This window comes from Candoia aspera, chromosome 1 (assembly GCF_035149785.1).
Source record: "Candoia aspera isolate rCanAsp1 chromosome 1, rCanAsp1.hap2, whole genome shotgun sequence".
Classification (NCBI taxonomy): Eukaryota; Metazoa; Chordata; class Lepidosauria; order Squamata; family Boidae; genus Candoia; species Candoia aspera.
Genome location: NC_086153.1, coordinates 52177416 through 52204602, shown reverse-complemented (window position 1 = coordinate 52204602; position 27187 = coordinate 52177416). Strand labels below are relative to the sequence as shown.

At 44.2% G+C, this 27187-nt stretch overlaps 1 protein-coding gene across 5 annotated transcripts in view; it reads right to left on the bottom strand.

The window, feature by feature from the left end:
* BROX (BRO1 domain and CAAX motif containing) overlaps positions 1-26107 on the bottom strand; it is a 34295-nt gene extending 8188 nt beyond the window's left edge. The window contains exons 1-7 of one of the 5 annotated variants that reach the window (XM_063303951.1): positions 25984-26107; positions 8929-9032; positions 8724-8830; positions 2522-2618; positions 1410-1505; positions 924-996; positions 211-316 (exon numbers count right to left, since the gene is read on the bottom strand). In XM_063303951.1, coding sequence (XP_063160021.1) covers positions 211-316; positions 924-996; positions 1410-1505; positions 2522-2618; positions 8724-8830; positions 8929-9029 — 580 coding nt within the window. In that variant the 5' untranslated portion in view covers positions 9030-9032; positions 25984-26107. Of the gene's footprint in view, positions 1-210; positions 317-923; positions 997-1409; positions 1506-2521; positions 2619-8723; positions 8831-8928; positions 9061-24004; positions 24040-25983 lie in introns of those variants that run through there. The other 4 variants (XM_063303942.1, XM_063303961.1, XM_063303978.1 and 1 more) reach the window with 4 other exon arrangements.
* Between the last annotated feature and the right edge of the window lie 1080 nt (positions 26108-27187).

The window sequence follows — 27187 nt, the reverse complement described above, 5'->3', positions numbered from 1 at the left end:
TTAGATAATCTATTACATCCTACTTTTCATTAATAATTCAGTGAGCAAGTAACGGATGCTGCATTTGAATGGAGTAAGGGGCAATGTAATACATTATGTCAGACTATGTTCTACCATTCAGTTCTCCAGAAGAACAAATTGTTTTAAAATCCTCAGAGAGGAAGCCCCCAACATTTATCAGATGCAAGGTTAGTAACATTGTGTAAATACCTTCTTGTGCTTCAGCCTGACATTGGATAATATAGGAATCTATTATTCGAGCTTCTAAATCTCTTCCCTTTTCTACAGGAGTGATCAATTTAGGGATATGGCTTTCCTAAATGAAGAAAATGCACTTTAGTATTGGAAACAGTAGCTGCATTTAATTGACTAATATAAACACACATAAATGAAGCATCCAAAGATTTATGAAAACTTATTAACTATGAAGTATACCAATATAAAAATTGCAACCATTCTATCAGATATCTATCAGTCATTTAAGAAAGGGATCTAGTATTTTGCATTAAAAATCTCCTTCATTGGAAATTTTGTTTAAGAAACAAAGATTTTTAGCTTTCTATCTATGCAAGGAATAATGGAAAACATATGCATCTCCCACATAAAATTTTGAAGTGGAACAATTCTAAGAAGGTAGTCCATGTGTTCTTCCTGAGCTTAACCCTATAAATTCAATAACCTTTTCTAAAAGATACGTGGATCCTAATGAGCTATTGCACTAAGAGGAATATAAGTTGAGCATGCTTCAGAAATGATTTAGAAGAAGTATTTCAGAATTCACACATGCACTGTATATTTCTATCCATTATTCATTAATGCCACTTTTCAGGCTTCTGTGTCAGCCTGGAAAAAAAAAGCTATTTTAACATTGCATTCAAGTCACAGAAAATGCAACTTTTCTGAAAAAAAAAAAGGTGTTATACCTTTAAATGTTTGAAAATTCCAGCTGCTATTTTCATACTTCGATGGACATCTTTTGCTTCATCTTCTGTTATGCTAAAGGATTAGCAGTTCATTAGTATTGCAGCACCTCAGGAGTTTTAAACACCATCCATCAAATTTCTTAATATTCTTGCTAGCCAAGTTCTTTTAACCTTTCTATTGTTTCCTCTCCTTATTTCATGTTTGCTCAGCAAATAAAATACTATCTCTAAGGAGTCAGAAAAAAATTAACATAGGGAACAATATTACAACTGAACTTGGTTTACATTTCTAAGTGTAAGGCTGGGACCCATATTGTTTGACACTAAGAAAGTTGAAGACTGCACTGAAATGGTTTTGCTCTCAATAGCAATTTAGGCTACAATCCTGTGCACAGTTTAGAAAAAACCAAGTCCACCAATTTCAAATGGGCTTAAGGTATGTTTTTAACCTTCTGACATTATTCTAATTAAAGTGAAAATACTTACTCTTCTTTCCCAGCTAATCTCGATGCATATTTAGTATACCACAAGGCCACATTAAATCCCATAGAAACTAATTCAAACACAGCATCTTGCTGGGCACTAAGGAAAGAGGGGAAAAAAATCTCAATCTCTTGCACTGTTTATAACACTTCTGAAGTACAAAACACTGCAATAGCTCCATTTATCTTTTAGACATAAGGCACAATGCCTCAAAATATCTTCTCAGAAATGTCACATTGAGTTCAGAGTCTTGCTTAATTCTTTTCCATACCTTCCTATCCCAAATCACGAGAGCAAACCTCCAAAGCATTCAGATGTTTACATAGAACCTTAACAGCTTGAAAAGTGGAATTGTTTTGGCAGAAATAATTCATGCTTTGTTTTAGCCTGGGTTAAGAATGTCCAGAATATAATGTTTTTACAGTTCTTCCCCTCAGAATGAAAATACAGAAGTAGCAGTCAACCAAGTTACCACTGTTCTTTTAAAATATTTAACTGAGCACTACTATTGAAATAGAAACTACAGGTTTTTTTTCATAGAAGTGGAAACTTTGCTTGATCCAACATAACAACATTGCAAAAATAAATTTCATCTTGACAAAAATTAATTTATCTAGGCTTATACTGTCACACAAGGTCTTGTTTTTAATTATACAAATCCCAGGGAGATGCAATATTAAGATCTGATCATATAAAGATTAAAAAATCTATCTATCTCTTCTACGTGCCACTACCTTGCATACTGGCAATATTTTTATTGATCAGTTGTATTTGTGCTGTATATCTGTATAGCCCATCAGACAATGGAAAATCTGTACAGCCCATCTGTATCTGTATAGCCCATTAAACAATGGAAAAAAGAAAAGGAAAGTCATAACAAAAACCACACATGGAGATAACAGCATGATGCAAATTAAATTAATTGCAGACTAAGATTTCAACTGATCTGATTGATAAAATATATTTTGTCGTAAGATGGCTCTTTCAAAACATGAAAGAAACGTAAGAGCTTCTTTTTTAAATTCCATAATATCCGCTTGGTAATCCATTAAGTTACTTAGTGTTTGCACTACTAAGAACTATCTTACAATTTGAAAACCATACTATAGGTATACCTTGGTACTTGTCCTTGTAACGTGTCTGTCCATTTAAAATTCTGAATGTATCTCAGTTTGCTGTCCTGTGAAGAACTATCCAGCGCAACTATAAAGCCTGTTAAAATAATGCCACTATTAAAATAGCACATCCTCTACAAATCAAAATGCATTTTAAATAATCATTTATCTTTACTTTTTCAACTGATAATGTGGCTGTTAATATAACACTTTTAATGTTTAAAATGTCTGGTATTCAAATTAGCCTCAGAGGTCCTTTTCACTTGGCTGATTGGGGACCAGTTTTATACTACACTATGAAGGTAAATGGTTTCACTAATTTCTTTTAAGTTCAAAGTAACTGACATTCCGTCTTCACAGCAACACCAGACAAAGAATTCTAGGAAATGCGCAGATGGGCTGGTGAGACAATTTACTAAGTACAGAAGAAAAAGAGTCAAAAGGAGATGATGCAAATGGAAAGCCCTTCTGCTCATGTGAGGGGGCTTCCCCTTTGCATTATCCCACGTCATTCCAGAGGCCCTCCCAATGCCTTCTGAGGGGCAGGGGGGACCAGTGGTAAAGCCCCATTACATGGCAGAGATTCAACTTATATGTTACAACATACGACATGTACTCTATATATACTAACTGCAAACTTACTTTCCAAAGGATAATCTTTACATAGCCAAGATGGCACTATCTAGACCCTGTTGGCCTTTTTGAAGACCTGGATGTGCTCCAGCACAGGGGTCGGTTAGTTAGACAGCCTGTGAACTGTTGTTACCGTTGAGTGTTTATTGGCTTTGTTCTTGGCAACCACTATAGATTTTTACGATTTTGCTATTTTTAAAAAATTGTTTTTAATAGGTTGTTAGCCACCCAAAGTTGCATTTGCAAGACAGGTGGCCAGATACATCAATTCAATAAAGAAACAAGGGGGAAGCATCATCACATTTAAGGAAAGTCAAGATTTGCACGTGTACAAAAGAATTCAAGGAAATTCCCACACAGACTAATGGGAACTGAGCATGTACGATAGCTGCAGAATTAAAAAGAAGGCATGACATGGTAGCCTGAACAGGAACAAGGCACTGAAATATCTTGTGGCAGATTGCATTTATAGTTTTAAAAACTAAAACCTATGCTTAAAAAAAGAAGAAAGGGGAAAGAAATATATCAAAAGTAGCAGTATAAACCCAATGGGCTTGAAATAGGGAAAGTTCTCAAAGGAAGAGACCTTGAAAAAAGTAGGAGCAGTTCTCTGTAGATGTTGTTTAAAGCAGCGTTTCTCAATCTCAGCAACGTTAAGAAATATGGACTTCAACTCCTAGAATTCAACTCCCAGCATGCTGGATGGGGAATTCTGGGACTTGAAGGCCACACTTCTTAAAGTCGTTGAGATTGAGAAACACTGCTTTAAAGTATAATAGGCAAGGGCATATGAACATGCTCAGCTCTTTCTTCTACAATACATTTAGAAGGTTATAACTATCTGCTAACTAAACAGAAGACAGGAAACGCTGAAAAAACATGTATTTTGTGGCTGGCTTAAAAAATGAGTGTGTGTGGGTAGAGGGGGAGACTGACATATGAATTGCTGCACTCATGTGGAGGGTTTTTTTAGTTAACCAGTGCTAACTAGTGTTTGCTATTTTGCTCCTTCAATTTAACTGATTTGTTTATCTACCATGTGCTCAGGTTGTTGAAATGTAGCAGGCTACTCTTGAGAATTTCTCAAATAATCTGTAATACTCAAGCCCAAACAGTAAGGCAACATATCACTGAAAAACCCACAATCTTCTTCACTCATTACCTTCCACAGTGTATTTACATGGATACAGCTGCACTCAGCCAACAATTATGCCTGGCATCTACTCATGAAAAAGACTGGCAGCACTGCATTCAGCAGAGAATTTTGCCCATCCCCACAGAAGCCTCTGAGAAATAACGCATGACTGTAGTTCTTTCTCCATGTGTTGGGCATGAAAGAATGGCAGTATTTCCCTTTGCTTTCATTGCTTTGGAGAAGAACAGAAGGAACCACAGAAATGCCTGCATTCCTCTCTTCTCTCAAAGCTTCTTTGGGCTTGGTGCTTGCTGCATGGCCGGAGGAATTAATAAAGACTGTTCTGATTTGTAGAAAACTTTGGACAAATAATGAAACACCAGGCAGTATTCCCCCTTTTCTGACCTTCTACAGTTTTTCTGCAGATCAGAGACACTTCCCTCTCTTTTGTGTTCTCTAGTCATCAAGACCATCAGCAAAGGATCGTTACCTTGTCATGGTGCTGGAGCTTGAGCACCTCAATGATGCCATGAGCGAAACCGTGAAGGGCCACCCAAGACGGGAAGGTCATGACAGAGAGGTCAGACTAAATGCGATCCCTGAGGAAGGTAATGGCAACCCACCCCAGTATTCTTGCCATGAAAACTAAATGGATCAGTACAACCAGAGATATGTCAGTATACCATCGGAAGGTGAGACCCCCAGGTCGGAAGATGGTCAAAATGCTACTGGGGAGGAACAGAGGATAAGTTCAACTAGCCCCAGACGTGATGACGCAGCTAGCTCAAAGCCGAAAGGGTGGCTAGCAGCTGACGGTGCTGGTGGTGAACGGCGAATCCGATGTTCTAAGGATCAACACACCATTGGAACCTGGAATGTAAGATCTATGAGCCAGGGCAAATGGGATGTGGTTATTGGTGAGATGTCAAGATTAAAGATAGACATTTTGGGCATCATTGAACTGAAATGGACTGGAATGGGCCACTTCACATCAAATGACCACCAGATCTACTACTGTGGACAAGAGGACCACAGAAGAAATGGAGTAGCCTTCATAATTAAGAGTAAAGTGGCTAAAGCAGTGCTTGGATACAATCCAAAAAATGATAGAATGATCTCAACTTGAATTCAGGGCAAGCCATCTAACATCACAGTGATCCAAATATACACCCCAACCACAGATGCTGAAGAAGCTGAAGTAGAGCAGTTCTATGAGGATCTGCAGCACCTGCTGGACAACACGCCTAAAAGAGATGTTATTTTCATCACAGGAGACTGGAATGCTAAGGTGGGCAGTCAAATGACACCTGGAATTACAGGCAAGCATGGCCTGGGAGAACAAAATGAAGCAGGACATAGGCTGATAGAATTTTGCCAAGACAATTCACTCTGCATAACAAACACTCTCTTCCAACAACCTAAGAGACGGCTTTATACATGGACTTCACCAGATGGGCAACACCAAAATCAGATTGACTACATCCTTTGCAGCCAAAGGTGGCGGACATCTATATAGTCGGTAAAAACAAGACCTGGAGCTGACTGTAGTTCAGATCACGAACTTCTTATTGCACAATTTAGGATCAGCCTAAAGAGATTAGGGAAGACCCACAGATCAGCTAGATATGAGCTCACTAATATTCCTAAGGAATATGCAGTGGAGGTGAAGAATAGATTTAAGGGACTGGACTTAGTAGATAGGGTCCCGGAAGAACTATGGACAGAAGTTCGCAACATTGTTCAGGAGGCGGCAACAAAATACATCCCAAAGAAAGAGAAAACCAAGAAGACAAAATGGCTGTCTGCTGAGACACGAGAAGTAGCCCAAGAAAGAAGGAAAGCAAAAGGCAAGAGTGATAGGGGGAGATATGCCCAATTAAATGCAAAATTCCAGAGGTTAGCCCGAAGAGATAAGGAATTATTTTTAAACAAGCAATGCGCAGAAGTGGAAGAAGACAATAGAATAGGAAGGACAAGAGGCCTCTTCCAGAAAATTAGAAACATTGGAGGTAAATTCCAGGCAAAAATGGGCATGATCAAAAACAAAGATGGCAAGGACCTAACAGAAGAAGAAGAGATCAAGAAAAGGTGGCAAGAATATACAGAAGACCTGTATAGGAAGGATAACAATATTGGGGATAGCTTTGACAGTGTGGTCAGTGAGCTAGAGCCAGACCTCCTGAAGAGTGAGGTTGAATGGGCCTTAAGAAGCATTGCTAATAACAAGGCAGCAGGAGATGACGGCATCCCAGCTGAACTGTTCAAAATCTTACAAGATGATGCTGTCAAGGTAATGCATGCTATATGCCAGCAAATGTGGAAAACACAAGAATGGCCATCAGATTGGAAAAAATCAACTTATATCCCCATACCAAAAAAGGGGAACACTAAAGAATGTTCAAACTATTGAACAGTGGCACTCATTTCACATGCCAGTAAGGTAATGCTCAAGATCCTGCAAGGTAGACTTCAGCAATTCATGGAGCGAGAATTGCCCAATGTACAAGCTGGGTTTAGAAAAGGCAGAGGAACTAGGGACCAAATTGCCAATATCCACTGGATAATTGAAAAAGCCAGGGAGTTTCAGAAAAACAGCTATTTCTGTTTTATTGACTATTCTAAAGCCTTTGACTGTGTGGATCATAACAAATTGTGGCAAGTTCTTAGTGGTATGGGGATACCAAGTCATCTTGTATGCCTCCTGAAGAATCTGTATAACGACCAAGTAGCAACAGTAAGAACAGACCACAGAACAACGGACTGATTTAAGATTGGGAAAGGAGTATGGCAGGGCTGTATACTCTCACCCTACCTATTCAACTTGTACGCAGAACACATCATGCGACATGCTGGGCTTGAGGAATCCAAGGCTGGAGTTAAAATCTCTGGAAGAAACATTAACCATCTCAGATATGCAGATGATACCACTTTGATGGCTGAAAGTGAAGAGGAACTGAGGAGTCTTATGATGAAGGTGAAAGAAGAAAGTGCAAAAGCTGGCTTGCAGCTAAACCTCAAAAAAAGCAAGATTATGGCAACCAGCTTGATTGATGACTGGCAAATAGAGGGAGAAAATGTGGAAGCAGTGAAAGACTTCGTATTTCTAGGTGGGAAGGCAAAAGGAAGAGGGGCCGACCAAGGGCAAGATGGATAGATGATATTCTAGAAGTGACGGACTCGTCCCTGGGGGAGCTGGGGGTGTTGACGACCGACAGGAAGCTCTGGCGTGGGCTGGTCCATGAAGTCACGAAGAGTCAGAAGCGACTAAACAAATAAACAACAGTCATCAAGACAAATTGGAAGTGAAGTGGCAGTGGGGGGTTGCCTCCTACGAGAACAAAAGTGATAACAGAATTGGTGGCAGAAGTGTTTACCACTCATACTTTGCCGAAATCAAGGAAAAATATCTAATTTGAGAATTAAGAGAATGTGCTTTCTGCTCTGTAACCCACTCTCAGAGTATCAGACAGGTAACCTGAATATAAGATGGACAGTGAAGAAATATAAGAAAGAAAGAAAGAAAGAAAGAAAGAAAGAAAGAAAGAAAGAAAGAAAGAAAGAAAGAAAGAAAGAAAGAAAGAAAGAAAGAAAGAAAGAAAGAAAGTCAAGCTTTTGGTTTCCCACGAAATGTACAGTATGTGTGTGTGTATATACACACGTGCACACAGACTGTATATACACAATACACGCACACATATACTTGCTCTGGAGTTTGCTGAAAACAATGGAACTCTCTTCCCCTAAAAATAAGGGTAAGACTGAAACCCAATGCTGAATTTTGTACACAATTACCTGAAACGGAATCCCACTGAGCTCAGCAAAACAGTAATAGGATTACACTGGAAATCCTACTTTTTATTCATATAGTTTATTTATTTATGCTCTCAATTCTTTGGATATACTTTAGAACCTATTACACCTTACATATTATAGAAAAGGATAGGTTAAAAAAGCTATTCAAGTTAAGAAAGATAAATATAGACTGGTTTTCCACTAGTTACTGCACATGTTAAGCATGTTTGATCAGCCACATAAACAGTCTTTGGGCCACTGATATTCCATATAATGTCCTATTTCTACACAACTATGCCTTGAAACTTCTACAAAAGGGCAAGCAACCTTCTGGAAAGCAAGACTATATTTAATACAGGGTGAATGTCTGAAAATAAGGTATCTGTGGCAGTATGCAATGCAACATCAGTGACATGGGCTTGGTTTGGGATATTCTATTTTCTTCCTGTTTGCCAGTGGGTGAGGAATTTTACTTTTTTTAAAAAACTGAATTTTTAGGGTTACACTCTAGTTGTTATGTGTTTCACACTGCAAAATAGCAGAAAACTCTACTGTCAAGTTTTGGCAATTATGTCACTGAAATTTAGCAGCACATTCAGAGCAAGCTTCAGCCCTCTCCCCAAATAATTGATTTTTTTTTACCTTTCAGGAGTGAAAAATAGGAATCAGTTGCATTTTTCATCATATCTGGATTACAACTCAAATCAGTAAAAAGTTCCAGGAGTCGTGCTCTTGATAACCTTAAATCACTATATTAAAGGGGAAAAAAGACCAAACAGATACTTCTCAGCTGTGCATTGTTTTCACTTATTAACTTATATTTGCATATGTTCTTACAATCACTTACTTGCAGATTTTTGCTGCAGCTGGAGTTGTGGCCACTCCATAGTAATTGAATGGGACAGGAGCTGTAGACTTTAAAGGGTTTCGATGAAACCAATGAGTCATTCTCTTCCTACAAAATTAGAATACAGAAAGACTAAAATAAAAAGGAGAAAAAGTTAGTGATTTTATACATAACTACAAACATAATATTTAACTATCTGGTTGTTAAATACACTTCAGTTTTCTACTGGAAAAAGTCAAACTATACAAGCAGACCCTCATATACATATCATATTTATGTTAGAGAAAGAGAGACAGAAATAAGCCTATCCAGATTTCTGAATAAACATACATACATAGGATTGCCATATATGAAATATTATTGCATATTAGATGTAATGGACAGCACTGAAACTCTGAACTTTTAACACATTACAATTGTGGAAGAAAATCACTGGTTATAAGAATAAACAAGAGAGTTGTTGTTATTATTCATTTATATAGCTGCCCATCTCACATACATGACTCTGTTGTTGTTTATTCATTTAGTCACTTCCGACTCTTCGTGACTTCATGGACCAGCCCACGCCAGAGCTTCCTGTCGGTCATCAACACCCCCAGCTCCCCCAGGGACGAGTCCGTCACTTCTAGAATATCATCCATCCACCTTGCCCTTGGTCGGCCCCTCTTCCTTTTGCCTTCCACTCTCCCTAGCATCAGCATCTTCTCCAGGTTGTCCTGTCTTCTCATTATGTGGCCAAAGTATTTCAGTTTTGCCTTTAATACCATTCCCTCAAGTGAGCAGTCTGGCTTTATTTCCTGGAGGATGGACTGGTTGGATCTTCTTGCAGTCCAAGGCACTCTCAGAATTTTCCTCCAACACCACAGTTCCAAAGCATCGATCTTCCTTCTCTCAGCCTTCCTTATGGTCCAGCTCTCGCAGCCATGTGTTACTACGGGGAATACCACTGCTTTAACTATGCGGACCTTTGTTGTCAGTGTGATGTCTCTGCTCTTAACTATTTGATCGAGATTGGTCATTGCTCTTCCCCCAAGGATTAAGCATCTTCTGATTTCCTGACTGCAGTCAGCATCTGCAGTAATCTTCGCACCTAGAAATACAAAGTCTTTCACTGCTTCTACATTTTCTCCCTCTATTTGCCAGTTATCAATCAAGCTGGTTGCCATAATCTTGCTTTTTTTGAGGTTTAGCTGCAAGCCAGCTTTTGCACTTTCTTCTTTCACCTTCTGTCATGATTGCGGTGGCAATGTTTGTGACATTGCAATGGCTCTCATGACAATACAGGGATATGGGTCCTGAGCTGATAAGGCAAGGGCAATAGAAAAACACAAAAAGAAGTAAGGGGTTTAAGGAAACTATGTAACGACCGAGTCCGGCAGCCCAGGAAGCAACAATAAAAGGAAACTGACATGAAATTGAATAACAACTGAACAGGCGAGGTTTGGAAGGGCGTGCCCGGGCTTTCGAGGAATTAGAAGCCTAATTGCCTGGCAATGGATCATCACCGCCCAGGAAGGCGATCGAGGCAATGCCCGGGGCGCAGAGGGCTGGACGACCTCTCACCTGGCAAGGACGAACTGTTGGGACTCATGGGGTGCACCTGGGGTAAGGTGGGGTGGAGCGCTGACCGGCGCGGGCTATTTAAATCCCGTTCCGGCGCGCTCCCCTCACTCTCAGCTTTCTAAGGGCATGCATTCTATTCCCAAATAAAACCAGAACCTAAGTCTACTCTAGCATCTGTGTTTTTATTGGGTCTCAGGCAGAGCCTGACACAAAGCTGAGAGTCATTTAAAACGAACCTCGCCGGTTTTTTCTGTGGGAGAGAACACCGGCGATGACGGAACTGGGGACGGCCATGGAGTCGGCGCTTCAGACCGGAGGTGCGAAAGACGCAACACACGTGGGAGAGACGACCAGACAGCTTCTGGAGTCGGCGCACCCGAGGGGGGACACGGGCTCCCTCCCTGCCCACACCGCACCCCAGTTCCAAACCTGGAGCTCCAGCCCGGAGTGGAGAGCCCCGATGGAAGAGGAAATCGGGAGCCAACAACTCTTCACTTGGGACGGCGTAACGGGACCCTGGCCGGGGGCATCCTACACCACCTGGAGACTCCACTACCCTCAAATGCCCGAGAGGGAAGTCGCAGGACTGCCAATCGGGCAGCAACCGGCAGCACCGAGGATGGACGACCCTGTCACACCCGACAGGTTCAGAGCCCTGGAGTCCAAGGTACAAGCCCTGGAACACATGCTCCAGTTCATGGCATCGGTGATGAGCGAGCTCACAAAGACTGCTACTGCACAGGGGGTAGGGGGGGATCGTGGCACCCCACCCACCCTATCGACAACCCCGAGAGGAAGGGGCCAAGCCCGGGACTCTTTCTCAGGGCCCCGTGGTCCCATTCTGGTGGGGGTCATCCCTAGCCACCCACAGGTGGGGGTCTCGCAACATGGGGGGTTTGCCAAGGACTTCCCCGTGAAATTTGACGGAGACCCCATGAACCTGTCCTTCTTCGTGACGAACACCACGAACTACATGATGCAATATGGACATTGCTTTGCAACGGAAGGGGCCAAAATCTCGGCGGTAGCCACAAAACTCAAGGGCAGGGCTGCGGACTGGTATGTCCAGATGTCAGAGTCCAGAGCCCCAGCCCTGGCTACCTTCCATACCTTCCTAGCCGCTCTAAAGCAGTACTTCGAAGACCCCCTGGCAAAGGAAAGGGCCAAGAGTACCCTTAAAGAACTTCGCCAAGGACAAAAGCAGTGGCGGACTACGCCCTTGAATTTAAGGTTCTAGTGGGGAAAATCCCGGAATGGTCCAAGGCCACCTTGATCGACATGTTCAAGGATAGCCTCAACTGTGAGGTATTGCAATGGGCACTATACAGAGACGATCCAGACTCCCTGCACGAGTGGATCTGTCTTGCCGGGAAGGCTGAGCACACCCAGTACACCTTCATGCTAGAGACTGAGAAAGACAGACCCCCTCCCAGCGGGAAAGGGCCAATTCCACAGTCGGGCTCAACATGGGACGCGGAGCGACAACGTCGGTTTCCCCGCGGGCAATGTGTCAGGTGTGGGAAGACGGGCCACCGGGCAGCTGAATGCCTCAAGGCCAGAACGACAGATTGCCCGCCCAGACCAACGCAGAAGGCGCCGCACAAGCCACCCAACCCTCCCAGACGGCTGACAGGAGTGCTAGCGACCCCGGACGAGGAAGAGGATGCCTACCTCGTGGGGGATGTGTTGGACGCCCAGGAGCAGCCAGCGGGAAACGCCTTCCACCTGCCCTAAGCAGCGCCGCCGGGCAGGTGGTGAAGAATGGGTGTGACACCCCCAGGGTGAGTGGGGATTGTCCCATCCTGGCAGGGGAAATCAAACTGACCTACGGCCCCAAAGCCATCGCGGTCGGAGCTTTGGTGGACTCTGGGTGCTCCAGAAACCTGATCCACCCGGACATTGCCGCCGCATTAAACCTACCCTGCTTCCCCCTCCCAAAGCCGCTGATCTTTCAGCAACTCAATGGCTCCACGGCAGGGGGGGGCAGCCACCCAGGGTACAAGGAAGGTCACCCTGAAAATGGGCACCCACAAGGAGACCATAGACTTCGTGGTCACCCCGGTAGGCAAGCCCATAGTGGTGTTGGGGATCCCCTGGCTAACCCGCCACAACCCCTACATTAATTGGAGGACCCGTTCAATAACATTCGAGGACGGGTTCTACCAGGCACCAGCAAGGGAGAAATCCTCCAATTTGACTGTGGGGAGGGCTGAGATCGTCAACCACCAAGCCCACACTCCCCCCCCCCGGAAGAACTGCCGGAGCAATACTTGGACTTCGCCGACATCTTCGGGGAGGAGGAGGCAGACCAATTACCCCCCCATCGCAAGACGGACTGTGCAGTTGAACTGCTCCCGAACGTCCCACTACCCAAGCCCAAGATTTACCCCATGACTCAGAGGGAATCGACTTTTTAGACAAAAACCTCGCTAGGGGCTTCATCGAACCAGCAAACTCACCGGTTGGAACGCCCGTCCTATTCCGGGAGAAGAAGGACGGCACTCTAAGACTATGCACAGATTACCGCGGGTTAAATTCCACCTCCCTGTCAAACAAATACCCCCTCCCCCTCGTAAAAGATATGCTGGCACACTTGTCAAAGGGAAGGGTGTTGTCATGAGTAAGGATGGCGAGCAGGGGGCTCCCTTCCAGACTGTTAAAGCGCATGTGTAGCACTGAGGAATTGGTGAGCCATTCCAAGAGGCACAGATTGGGACCGCCTTAACCTGCGGGGTTTATATGGCTGGGTTTTCCCACGTTTGTTCAGTTTGTTAGGATTACTGTTATGTATTAGCAATAAAACATTAGAGACCAGTTCCCTGTCTCAGAGTGTTTCCTGGGAGTCAGGACAGGTGTTTTCCAAACTCGACCTCCGCGAGGCGTACTACCGAATTCGCATCAGGGAGGGGGACGAGTGGAAAACAGTGTTCAACTGTCCCTTGGGCTCCTTCCAGTACAAGGTACTGCCTTTTGGCCTTGCGGGGGCCCCGGGGGTCTTCATGCAACTAATCAACAAGGTGCTGCATGAACATCTGTTCAAAGGAGTCTTAGTTTACCTAGACGATGTCCTAATCTACTCTAAGACTCAGAGGGAACACGAGAGATTAGTGAGACAAGTTCTCACTAAGCTCCGGAAAGCCAAACTCTACGCTAAGCTCTCCAAGTGCGAATTTCACAAGTCGCGCTTGGATTACTTAGGGTACAGAATCTCAGACAAGGGCACAGAAATGGACCTTGTGAAGGTTCAGGCTGTTTTGAGCTGGGAGCGCCCACGCACCTGGCGCCAGCTTCAAAGTTTCCTTGGGTTCGCGAATGTCTATAGGTCCTTCGCAAAAGGGTTCACTGAAATTGCCCTGCCCTTGACCAATTTATTGAAGACCAAAGGGTTCGGGGAGACGCGCAAGGTCAAAAACCCAGGGGCCGTACTTAATTGGACTCCCAACCGTCAAACCGCTTTCGACAGGCTGAAAGCGCTGTTCACAGTGCAGCCAATCCTGTCCCACCCCGACCCCGAACAGCCTTTTGTCATGCAGGCTGACGCCTCCGACTTTTCAATTGGGGCTATCCTACTGCAAAAGGATTCCGCCGGAATCCTGAAGCCCTGCGCCTATCTCTCCCGGAAATTTTCTGAGACAGAGAGGCACTGGCACGTGTGGGAGAAAGAGGCATTTGCGGTTAAAGCAGCACTGGAGGCTTGGCGTCACCTTTTGGAAGGGGCGACTTGCCCTTTTGAGGTCTGGACAGACCACCGCAACCTCGAGGCGCTCCATATGCCCCGGCGACTCAGTCCCAAGCAGATACGCTGGGCTCAGTTTTTCAGCCGGTTCAAATTCCAGCTGAAGTTCATCCCAGGAAAAAAGAATTTCCTGGCAGATGCACTCTCCCGACTACCCCAGGACGTGGAGCCTATCTCCGACGTCGTAGGGACTGTGCTTTCTCACTACCAATTGGGTTTAGCAGCTGTCACCCGGAGCCGCGCTCAGGGACAGCCTTCCCTCCCCTTGCAAACGACTCCGGCACAGTCCGCCCCGAGCCGCAGGCAACCACAGATGCCAGGTGGGTTATGTACAGATTTTCTAACAGCATTAAAATCTGACCCCTGGCTCCTCGCCAACCCTAACAAAGTGACTATGGAACAGGACTTCGCCTGGGTGGAGGGAAGGTTATATGTCCCTGACTCACAAAGACCGACTATCCTCAGCAGGTCGCATGATAGCAAACAGGCTGGTCACTTTGGGTTCCTAAAATCCCTTCACCTAACTCGACGCCAATTTTGGTGGCCCTCGCTGAGGAAGGACGTCAAAACGTATGTGGCGTCCTGCCCTGTGTGTGCGATGGCCAAGCGACTGGCTGGTAAACCCCAGGGGCTGCTGCAGTCCGTGGCTGAACCTTCATGCCCTTGGGATGAAATCTCGATGGATTTCATCGTGGATCTACTGCCCAGCCAAATGAAAATGGTCATCTGGGTAGTCAAAGACTACTTCTCAAAACAAGCCCATTTTATCCCGTGCCTCGATCCTGTCAGCACAACAGCTGGCGAAACTCTTCCTGGTACACGTGTACCACCTCCACGGCTGCCCCTCCGCTTGGTGACCGACAGGGGCACACAATTTACCTTGAGGTTTTGGCGGGCTTTTTTGAAATAGGTACCCAGCAAGCCCTGTCAACCTTCTGGCATCCCCAGATGGACGGATCTACAGAGATCCTTAATGCCACACTGGAACAATTCCTCCGCTCCTATATAAATTACCACCAGGATGACTGGGTGGACTTACTCCCGTTTGCAGAGGTCGCATACAATAACGCGATACATCAAAGCATGGGACAAACCCCCTTTGGGGTGGTGCCGGGTCGGGAATTCGTCCCCATCCCAGAGCTCTCTCAGCCCCCATCCCCAGCAGTGGCCGCCTGCAACTAGGGTTCAAAACTCGCAGACTCCTGGCCCGTCATCAAGGACGCGCTTAAGGAGGCACAAGCCACATACAAACTGCAGGCGGATAAACACCGGCGCCAACAACCAACTTTTCGGGTAGGGGACCTGGTTTACCTATCCACCAAATTCATTAAATCACCGCAACCATCTAAGAAACTGGCCCCCAAATTTATTGGGCCATTCCAGGTGACACAAATCGTGAACCCAGTCACGGTGCGCTTGGACCTGCCCCATAATTTAAAGCGGCTGCACCCGGTGTTCCACTGCAGCTTATTCAAGCCGGCAAGTGACTCCCCCCGGTGGCACCAACGCACTCCCCCCCCACCAGTTATGATAGACGGACAGCAACATTTCGAGGTCAAGGAGGTACTCGACTCCCGCAAACTGCGGGGCTCCCTCCAATACCTGGTAAAATGGAAACACTTTCCACACCCTGAGTGGGTCGCTGCCTGAGACATCCAAGCTCCTGAGCTAATCTGCAACTTCCACACCGCATATCCCTCCAAACCCTTGGCTTGATTTTCTCAAGGGGGGCAGTATTTCATGATCACCGTGGCGATGTTTGCGACATCGCAACGGCTCGCATGACAATACAGGGATATGGGTCCTGGGCTGATAAGGCAAGGGCAATAGAAAAACACAAAAAGAAGTAAGGGGTTTAAGGAAACTATGTAATGACCGAGTCCAGCAGCCCAGGAAGCAACAATAAAAGGAAACTGACATGAAATTGAATAACAACGGAACAGGCGAGGTTCAGAAGGGCACGCTTGGGCTTTCGAGGAATTAGAAGCCTGATCGCCCGGCAATGGATCATCACCACACAGGAAGGCGATCGAGGCGATGCCTGGGGCGCAGGGGGCTGGACGACCTCTCACCTGGCAAGGACGAACTGTTGGGACTCATGGGGCGCACCTGGGGTAAGGTGGGGTGGAGTGCTGACTGGCGCGGGCTATTTAAATCCCATTCTGCCACGCTCCCCTCACTCTCAGCTTTCTAAGGGCATGCATTCTATTCCCAAATAAAACCAGAACCTAAGTCTACTCTAGCGTCTGTGTTTTTATTGGGTCTCAGGCAGAGCCTGACACCTTCATCATAAGACTCCTCAGTTCCTCTTCGCTTTCAGCCATCAAAGTGGTATCATCTGCATATCTGAGATGGTTAATGTTTCTTCTAGAGATTTTAACTCCAGCCTTGGATTCCTCAAGCCCAGCATGTCGCATGATGTGTTCTGCGTACAAGTTGAATAGGTAGGGTGAGAGTATACAGCCCTGCCATACTCCTTTCCCAATCTTAAATCAGTCCGTTGTTCTGTGGTCTGTTCTTACTGTTGCTACTTGGTCGTTATACAGATTCTTCAGGAGGCATACAAGATGACTTGGTATCCCCATACCACTAAGAACTTGCCACAATTTGTTATGATCCACACAGTCAAAGGCTTTAGAATAGTCAATAAAACAGAAATAGATGTTTTTCTGAAACTCCCTGGCTTTTTCCATTATCCAGTGGATATTGGCAATTTGGTCCCTAGTTCCTCTGCCTTTTCTAAACCCAGCTTGTACATTGGGCAATTCTCGCTCCATGAATTGCTGAAGTCTACCTTGCAGGATCTTGAGCATTACCTTACTGGCATGTGAAATGAGTGCCACTGCTCGATAGTTTGAACGTTCTTTAGTGTTCCCCTTTTTTGGTATGGGGATATAAGTTGATTTTTTCCAATCTGATGGCCATTCTTGTGTTTTCCACATTTGCTGGCATATAGCATGCATTACCTTGACAGCATCATCTTGCAAGATTTTGAACAGTTCAACTGGGATGGCGTTGTCTCCTGCTGCGTTGTTGTTAGCAATGCTTCTTAAGGCCCATTCAACCTCACTCTTCAGGATGTCTGGCTCTAGCTCACTGACCACACCGTCAAAGCTATCCCCAATATTGTTATCCTTCCTATACAGGCCTTCTGTATATTCTTGCCACCTTTTCTTGATCTCTTCTTCTTCTGTTAGGTCCTTGCCATCTTTGTTTTTGATCATGCCCATTTTTGCCTGGAATTTACCTCCGATGTTTCTAATTTTCTGGAAGAGGCCTCCTGTCCTTCCTATTCTATTGTCTTCTTCCACTTCTGCGCATTGCTTGTTTAAAAATAATTCCTTATCTTTTCTGGCTAACCTCTGGAATTTTGCATTTAATTGGGCATATCTCCCCCTATCACTCTTGCCTTTTGCTTTCCTTCTTTCTTGGGCTACTTCTCGTGTCTCAGCAGACAGCCATTTTATCTTCTTGGTTTTCTCTTTCTTTGGGATGTATTTTGTTGCCGCCTCCTGAACAATGTTGCGAACTTCTGTCCATAGTTCTTCCGGGACCCTATCTACTAAGTCCAGTCCCTTAAATCTATTCTTCACCTCCACTGCATATTCCTTAGGAATATTAGTGAGCTCATATCTAGCTGATCTGTGGGTCTTCCCTAATCTCTTTAGGCTGATCCTAAATTGTGCAATAAGAAGTTCGTGATCTGAACTACAGTCAGCTCCAGGTCTTGTTTTTACCGACTATATAGATGTCCGCCACCTTTGGCTGCAAAGGATGTAGTCAATCTGATTTTGGTGTTGCCCATCTGGTGAAGTCCATGTATAAAGCCGTCTCTTAGGTTGTTGGAAGAGAGTGTTTGTTATGCAGAGTGAATTGTCTTGGCAAAATTCTATCAGCCTATGTCCTGCTTCATTTTGTTCTCCCAGGCCATGCTTGCCTGTAATTCCAGGTGTCATTTGACTGCCCACCTTAGCATTCCAGTCTCCTGTGATGAAAATAACATCTCTTTTAGGCGTGTTGTCCAGCAGGTGCTGCAGATCCTCATAGAACTGCTCTACTTCAGCTTCTTCAGCATCTGTGGTTGGGGTGTATATTTGGATCACTGTGATGTTAGATGGCTTGCCCTGAATTCAAGTTGAGATCATTCTATCATTTTTTGGATTGTATCCAAGCACTGCTTTAGCCACTTTACTATTAATTATGAAGGCTACTCCATTTCTTCTGTGGTCCTCTTGTCCACAGTAGTAGATCTGGTGGTCATTTGATGTGAAGTGGCCCATTCCAGTCCATTTCAGTTCAATGACGCCCAAAATGTCTATCTTTAATCTTGACATCTCACCAATAACCACATCCCATTTGCCCTGGCTCATAGATCTTACATTCCAGGTTCCAATGGTGTGTTGATCCTTAGAACATCGGATTTGCCGTTCACCACCAGCACCGTCAGCTGCTAGCCACCGTTTGGCTTTGAGCTAGCTGCGTCATCACGTCTGGGGCTAGTTGAACTTATCCTCTGTTCCTCCCCAGTAGCATTTTGACCATCTTCCGACCTGGGGGTCTCATCTTCCGATGGTATACCGACATATCTCTGGTTGTACTGATCCATTTAGTTTTCATGGCAAGAATACTGGGGTGGGTTGCCATTACCTTCCTCAGGGATCACATTTAGTCTGATCTCCCTGTCATGACCTTCCCGTCTTGGGTGGCCCTTCACGATTTAGCTCATGGCATCATTGAGGTGCTCAAGCTCCAGCACCACGACAAGAAATCTACGTGGTATTATAATTGTTGCATCATGTTTAGTATTATTAGCAACAAACATAAAAGAAACAATTAAATCTGATAAAAACAACTCAAATTACTATTAAACAACTTCAATTGAAAAGGTTTGACTAAGGAGGAAGGTCTTGACTCTTCCTAAAAGTGGAAAGAGTTTGGGAGCAACACATGCCCAAGAAACAGATCTCAAAAAGTGAAGGCATTTTAGAAGGGCCTTTTCTGATAACTTTAATGTTCAGACAGGATATCAAAATAATTGGTCCCTTGGATAATCAAGCTCCAAACCACTTTGACCTGTACATGCCAAAATATTTAAATTGTGCCTAGAAAACAACTGACAGCAATCCAGGTATTTTAATGTATGCATGATATGCTTCCAGTTAGCAGCCTGAAGTGTTGTGCTTCCTACCTGGCTCCAGCACATTCCTGCAATTGAAAAAACAGTATTTCTGATGCTGGAAAAGGTAATTTCAAATACATATGGACCTACAACCTTTTATTTTTTTGCAGTTTTTCACTGTAATTTTTGTCATGGATGCCAAGGAAGTTAAACAGTTAGTGTTGTCTGTGTCCTCCTTTGCCTGTTCAATATCTGGTAACCCTAGGAATACCCAAGGCCAACAGCCTAGGTGTTAAAAGAGTCCCTCAGCACCACTTTCTGGACACAGTCCAAACAGAAAAGACTGAATAAAATAGAGCCCTCAAGGCCTAGCCTTGCCAGGTGGTCCAGAAACATCATAAAACTGTTATGAATGTAGTTCCCTCCCCAGTTGGCAGAACTGAAGAGATTCCCATAAACATTCCTTCAGGCAGACTATACAGTTAAAATGCAGATATTTATGAGGTAAGGATACTCTCCATCATGTAGGCACAGAGAGATACCCCTCCATAGCTGGAGACAAGGAACATCTCATCTGTCCTTTTAAGAACCAGGCAGAAATAAAAGAGAAGCTATGGACTAGGGTGAGGGGAAAAGAGACTGATATAATTCCCCAGGAATTCAGATTAAAGGAATTCTGAGGGTAAAGGAAAATTCAGGTACAGTAAAGCAGAGTCAAGATAAAAGGAAGCTTCATAAAACATGGTTCTGTAGAAAGTGGTAGATAGGTTCTAGCCACTAATTTCATTAATCTTTTTGTTCCATGGCCTATGCTAAAGCCTCATTACCTCCTGTGTGTTATCTCTCTATGCAAACTTAGTAATTGTATGTACATCAGCCTTAGACATAGCATTTTATTTTGTACTTTTTAAGGCTCTTATATTTTGTTTCTTCTTCTTCTTCTAAATAAAATCTGATTTTGTTTACATCTGATGACACTGGGAAAGAAGGGTTGAAGTCACATGTCTTTATGCTATGAACCCACAAGGTTGCATAGAAATATTTCATATTTCCCATTTTGGTTATACTGGTTCCAAAAATGCAGCACATCTCTCTCATAAACTAGGATTAAAAGAAGGACCTCAAGCAAAGCACTCCTGGAAGACATGTGATGGCATTAGGAGCCACCAAGCCTCTAAGTTAAAATAGGAGACATGGCAGGCTACGGAGAACCGAAGGTATTCTGGGAGAGCTGTTTTAGTCCTCCAGCATTCTACCCTACATGCTCAGCTATTCCACTACAGAAACCTTCTGAGAGGTCCAACAGAATTGCTGGAGTAGTACTGTCCCCATCTTGTTTGTGACATAGGTTATCCACTAAAGTATCCAAAACAGTTTCAGTTGGGCAGCTAATCATCATCATCATCATCAGGCTGAAAAAGCAAAGTAAGTTTGGATAATCAGTATAATGTAGGTCTATTTAGAGTTGCAAGGAACCAGTTTCTTGATCCTTATCCATAGATGATACAGAAAGTGGTTGATAGTTGCTCAGCTCTTCCAGGTTGAAGAAACATTTTCTTGATGACAAACTTATCACTGCCTCTTTTAATCAGGAAGACACATACCTTCAAAGAAGCATTAATTACCTGTCTAAGCATGGAGCCAGTTCTTTCTGAACATTTTAATCAGCCAGGAAAGGCAAGAGTTGAGCAAACAGAGGTTGGCCCTCACTTCTTCAGATACACTCTCTGTATCCTTGAGATCCAAAAACTGAAAAGAATTTAGAACTGCAAAACCAGTTGTCATGGTTACACCATCATATTCTGTTCCAAGGGAACATAAGGAGCCAGTGTAGTGTTGTATTTAAAGTGCTGAACTAGGACACAAGGGATTCAAATTAAAATCACTCAACTACACAGTTCACAGAATTTGGGACCAATCAATCTCTTGGCCCAACATATCTCAGAGTGTTCTTGTAGGAATAAAATGAGTGCAGTCCCCCTCTGTAAGGCAGACTGAACAGGAAGTAACAACAACAATGAACTCCAGGTTGAGTGAATTTGCTTTTATCTGGAAAGAACACTAAGTTGCCCAGAACAAATCCCCAACTACTAAGAGTCTCCCCTCTCATCATTCTAGTGCAGAAAAGCTGCATGGTACAGAAAAGCAGTGATGGTCTAGTCTATATAGACACGGTAGAGGTCTAAAATAGATGTTCTTTGCTATTTTCACTGCCGCAGAATATTGCTCCAAGTAGGCTTTAGTCCCTGCTTGATTTGATTGCCCCAAGATATTCTCTATTTGCATTTACACTGTTACCTTTCTGGATAATTGGTTAAGCTACCCAATATCTGAGGAGCTGATTTAGCTGTTTTGTAAGGGTTTTTTTTTTTTAAAGATGCCTCAGACTAGGATTTTTGGTGACTAGCTATACAAATCTGCAACAACAATAACTCCCAACTTTACAGGCTTACTATCAATAATCTCTTTTAAGAAGCAAGAAGAGCGTGGCACTCTGCATTAACTAGACTTGCTATCCAGTATTTCTATCAATGGAGTCATTATTAATTAGCCTTTGTATTTCTGAAATCATTACATGTATTGAGAAATGTTGCTGTGACATTTGAGAAATCTACAGCAGTTAAACATGAACATTTGGACCAGATATATAATTATTTTTATTTTAAACCCATTTAAAGCCACCGTTTAAATGAGACCTTTTACAAATTTGGCCCATACTAAAGCAGCTTCCTTCTGGAACAATTCAATGACCTATTTTATGAAAACATGCTAATTTCAATCTTGGGAAAGCTTTTACTTTCTTATTTACTTCTACTTATTTGTTGCTGGCAAATGTTATTAATGGAAAAGGCTTTTATAAACATTATTTTCTATCTTGAATATACTGACTTCTATAAAGTCAAGAATTTGTCAGTTTGACTTTGATTCAATTTCATGCAAATAGAAGCAGGTGCTCAATTTGCTGGATGACCATGAGGCTTTTGAGAATTTTTTCCATAGCCTAGGACATCATGACAAAGGTACAAGTTAACATAAGAGTGATAAAAAAACATAACAATGTACAATACTGTATGAGAGTAGTAGTCGTGGGCAAAGGGAGATGTGGCAATGGCAGTTGGATAAGCTAGTCATGGAAAGACCAGTGAAACATCTAAGGCAGTGCTGCCCCAACTACAGGGCCATCAGTTTGCCCTCAGATTGTGCAATACTGTTTTTGCATTTGAATGCAATCTGAAATATATAGAAGAAGTCTGGATGGCTGAAAAGGGAGGAATTTATTTCTTCTGATTTTATTCACCCAAGTACACAGCACTGCACAAGCTTCACTATTAAACAGCAGGAAAAATAGCTTTCATCTTGGCAATCGTTGAGTTTCAATGTTTGTACCTGGTAGTGGATTAGAGACACAGGAGAGGGGTTCTCCGTATGTAACCACCACCCTACAACTGTTCAGTCTTCCAGGAAAAGGAGATCTCTGGCATGGTATCTTGTCCTGGATGTTTTCAGAATATATAGGAGGATTGCTTTGGGGATTGCTATTGGGACTTCATGGCTGCCAACGTTATCCTCCTATATTAGCTCATCTTTATCTTTCAGGAAGTGGGACGCGGTGGCGCTGCGGGTTAAACCACTGAGCTGCTGAGCTTGCTGATCAGAAGGTCGGCAGTTCAAATCCGCGTGACGGGGTGAGCTCCCGTTGCTAGTCCCAGCTCCTGCCAACCTAGCAGTTCGAAAACATGCAAATGTGAGTAGATTAATAGGTACTGCTTCGGTGGGCAGGTAACGGCATTCCGTGTAGTCATGCTGGCCACATGACCACGGAAGTGACTACGGACAAACGCCGGCTCTTCGGCCTTGAAACGGAGATGAGCACCACCCCCTAGAGTCGGACACGACTGGACTTAATGTCAAGGGAAACCTTTACCTTATCTTTCAGGAGTCAATCCTGACCTACTATTTTTGAAAGAACGGGAAGCTGAAGGTTTGAAATCACAGTAAAGTGTAGTTTCTATAACCCCCTCTGTCATAGCTACTCCAAAACCTTTTAGCCTCTGCTAGTCAAAAAGTCCTTTGAGAATGACCGATTTGGGTAATTCTGTACTCAAATTGGAAGACTTCTTAACAAGGGAGTGGATCCTTTGCATCCAGGGCAAGAAACATATAGCCTCAGACATTTTCCCAATACAACACAGTAAAAAAGACCACCTCCCTTCTCAAATATTACATAAGAAAATTCTGGCCCTGCTTGCTTATTAGACCCAGACAGAAACTTGAACAATAAGACATATTGTTTAGCCTGCCTCCAATAAACACAGTCACAGTAATGAATTAAGACTTTCCCGTGCTGCAGATTAATCACAGTACCAGCCAAAATGTTCATCTAAAATTCTGCAGGAAGAAAAAAGAGGCAATTCACAGACTTAACTTTTGCTTTAAAAAGAAAGCGGAGCCTTAAAAAAAGAGCCTTGTATCCGTGCTCGGAAATTCTGCCCATCACATATTCTAATACACAGGCCTTCTCCGGCTTTAATTGCGCTTCCGCCCTAGCAGACAGCAAAGCGAACAGCACCATATCTGGGACCAATCCAAGCCTCTCCCCCTACCACACATTTTCCTGTCTCCGCCTTCTCTCCCTAGGGTGGGGCTGCTCTATTTACCTTCTTGCTTTCCAGCGGACTCTGTCTGCAGTAGCCACTACTGTACAGTACTACGGAAATCAGCTCCTGCTGGAGGAGGGGCTGCATCCCCAGAGCTATAAAAGGAAGGCGGCAAGGCCCGAATCCGCCTAGCGGTGGTTCTGCTGGAAAGCAGAGAAAAGCGATAGCGGGGCGAACCCGGGCAACTTCGCTGCAGAGAAAAGGCGGAAAAGGACTCGCCTCTCCTCAACCTCCTGCTCGACTGGCAAATGCGTGGCTAAACCCATTTCCTGGAGACACTATGATGCTTTCTGATCAACAGGCCATACAGTTTTGGGATAACCTCAATTGAAATCGGTCTCTTTCTCTCGCCAACTGTATCAATTGCTTTGCGAACTGCTCGTCCGAGCTGTGTACTGGACGGCCATTGGCAACCTGGTGCTCCCTATGCTTCGGATTAGTAGTCCCATTTTATCGACTGGGACTGATAGGACCTGGAGTCTAAATATTTGAAGGACGCTCCCGTGCAGTGAGCACATTGGTGCCGTTTTGTGCCAGCTTCCAGCTGCAAATCCTCTTCAAAGCCGAAGCGCAACTGACCAGCCACAATAGTAAGCAGGATGCTAATCGGAATGGGCTTTCCATTGGATATATAATACGGCTTCTTTGGGCGTCACCCACCGTTTAAAAACGCACTCTAACCTTATCTGAAGTCTCACCAAGGGATTTCCATAAGCCTCAAAACCAGGCTCTTTCCCCACAACAATTGTTTGCCTCTCTAAATAGTCCCACTGATTACAGCAAAGGAGGTCCCGCTGAGTGAAACGAGACGAGACGCCACGCCCTCTCACTCCAGTGAATGGACCCCACGAACGATCATCGATCACAAGAGAAGCAGGCGCGCCTCATTGTTCTCTGCTTTCTTTAGTACAACTGCGGTGTAAACATCCCGGATAGCCTGCCCGGGAATAATCCTTTAATTTCTCACGCTCTGTGCTGTTTACGCCTGACCCATTAGGGTCCTACTATATTCACATCTCCACCCTGAAAATACCATCTAGTTTCCGTCAATTAAGACTGCACCCACCTTACAACTAGCTGCTTCCGTAACAAAGTATTCACATTTCCTCCACTCCGGCTTATAGCGACATCAAGTCTGTTTCTCTTCTATTTTCCTAAAGGGCTTGTGTTTACATCTACTTTACAAAGCCCCAACTTTGTCCTGTCTTGAGGACACCAAACAATAGGCGAAGGACGCGACGAGCGAGGGGACAAAAAACAAAGCAATCTGAGTAAAAACGATATTCATAAATCGTTTAAGGTTAGTCTTGAAACGAAGGCGGAAATGATAGGTTTAATTCTATTCATTCTGGAAATTGCGCTGTGATTGGAGGTCGAGAGGTTTGTGGATCATAGTAGTAAAATAAGGAAAAGAAATCTTAAGAGGGAAGGGGGACAACTCATTTGAGAAGCAATACCTATTTAAACCTGGGTTTGTCCTTACGTGTCCCAGATACATCCAAGTGATCGTGTATACCTAAGAATAGACGAAATAAAGCTTAGGAACGCAACGACGTGGGGAAATAACAGCCATTAGTTTCGAAATTAACACTCAACTGATCATATTTCACAAAATAACGAACTGATTTATATAAATCGCCACAGCCAGATGCAGCTAGTTCTGCAAACTACCAGATCTGGGAACTAAGCCCCGCGAAACTCCGCAAAGAGTCTTGCGGCGCCTTAAAAACCTAACCAGTATTTGTTGGCAAAGAAGTGTTAAAGCATTTATTTTTGTTGCAACAAACTAAAAGGTAATCACCACACTGAATGCACGTAATTCCATGACCAATTATATGCGCAAGACTGGACTGTGGAAAGAAACAGAGGAGCAGGAAGCCACTGAGACGCATCACTGCCTGCGTTCAGGTGCAATAAAGAGGAGCATTTCTGAAGACAAGATACAAGCGCCTGCGATAAAATAAATAGAAGCTTCCTACCACTCACCCACCACGGCAGATTCTCTATGCCAGAGACTCAGGATTAAATAGATCCAAAAATGGTAAAGAGGAGTGTCAGAGTTAAAGGCTAACTTCTGACGGGTGACCTCGGCAATAATGAACCAAGAAATCCCGCCCGACTCCCTAGGCATCAATAGCCGAAGATCACGCGGCCTTCCTGGGCCTGGCAAGGTCTCGATAACCGGGCGGAAGTGCTTCACGTAATGGTAACTTCGAAATCGGGCCGGGCAGCTCTTGGCTCGCCAAGGCATGAATGCCCCCAAGGAGCGCATGGCTTTGTATGCAACCGAATTGCTTGACAAAGCAGAGCGAGAGAGATTAGTTAACTCTCAGGGCCTCCTTTCTTTTGTCGACTGAAAGCCAGTACATTAAAAGCCGGTTAAAATGCATACCCACGGCAAGAGGCTCAGACTTTGAGGCGTGACGGAGAGATCGTGGTGAGTCTGCAAGGCGAACAAAAGGCGAGAGGGCCACCAAAGGGTGGCGACCTGATTTGTCTTGGCTGTGGTGATTAAAGGAAGCGCCGCATGGACCTCACGAGAGCGTTTGGAGTAACGCATTCCAAAGGACATTGGCACAGGGATGTTGTAAGGAAAAAGCGCGCATAAAAACCTAATTTTCTTCACATGTAAAGTTGAGGCAGCTCTACTCTACTCCAAGAAACAGCACAGAAGTATTTGGGACTTGATTTCCCCAGCTACGGCTACAGTTCCGGGCTTTCCTGGTGGCCTCCCTTCCGAGTTCAAACCAACTCGGACTTTGCTTTTTCCTCCAGTTCACGTAAACACAGCGAGTAACAAAAGGTGGGCAGGGTTATCGTGCATTCCTCTCTCTCAGGATCATAACACACAAATCCTCCGTGAGAGCGTTAATGACTGCGCTTTTAGGTGAACATATTTAAAGCTACATTTTTCTACAGGGCAGTGTTTGCCGCTGTCTTGCAACTTCTCGAAAGTTCTGCAATTTTCCTCTGTAGCGACTGGTCTTTCTTTGCCAGCGCGCGCCCGGTGGAATAGAGCCTCAAAAGTAATCAAGAAGCGCCTTCCCCGAGGGTGCTTTTGCAGGTTTAAAATAACTTAGATCTACGCCCGCACGCGCACTCGGGAGCCAATAGCGCCCCCAGTTCCGCTGCGCAGGGGAAGAAGAGGAAGGCGGCTTGGGTACAACCGACCATGCTGGGGGC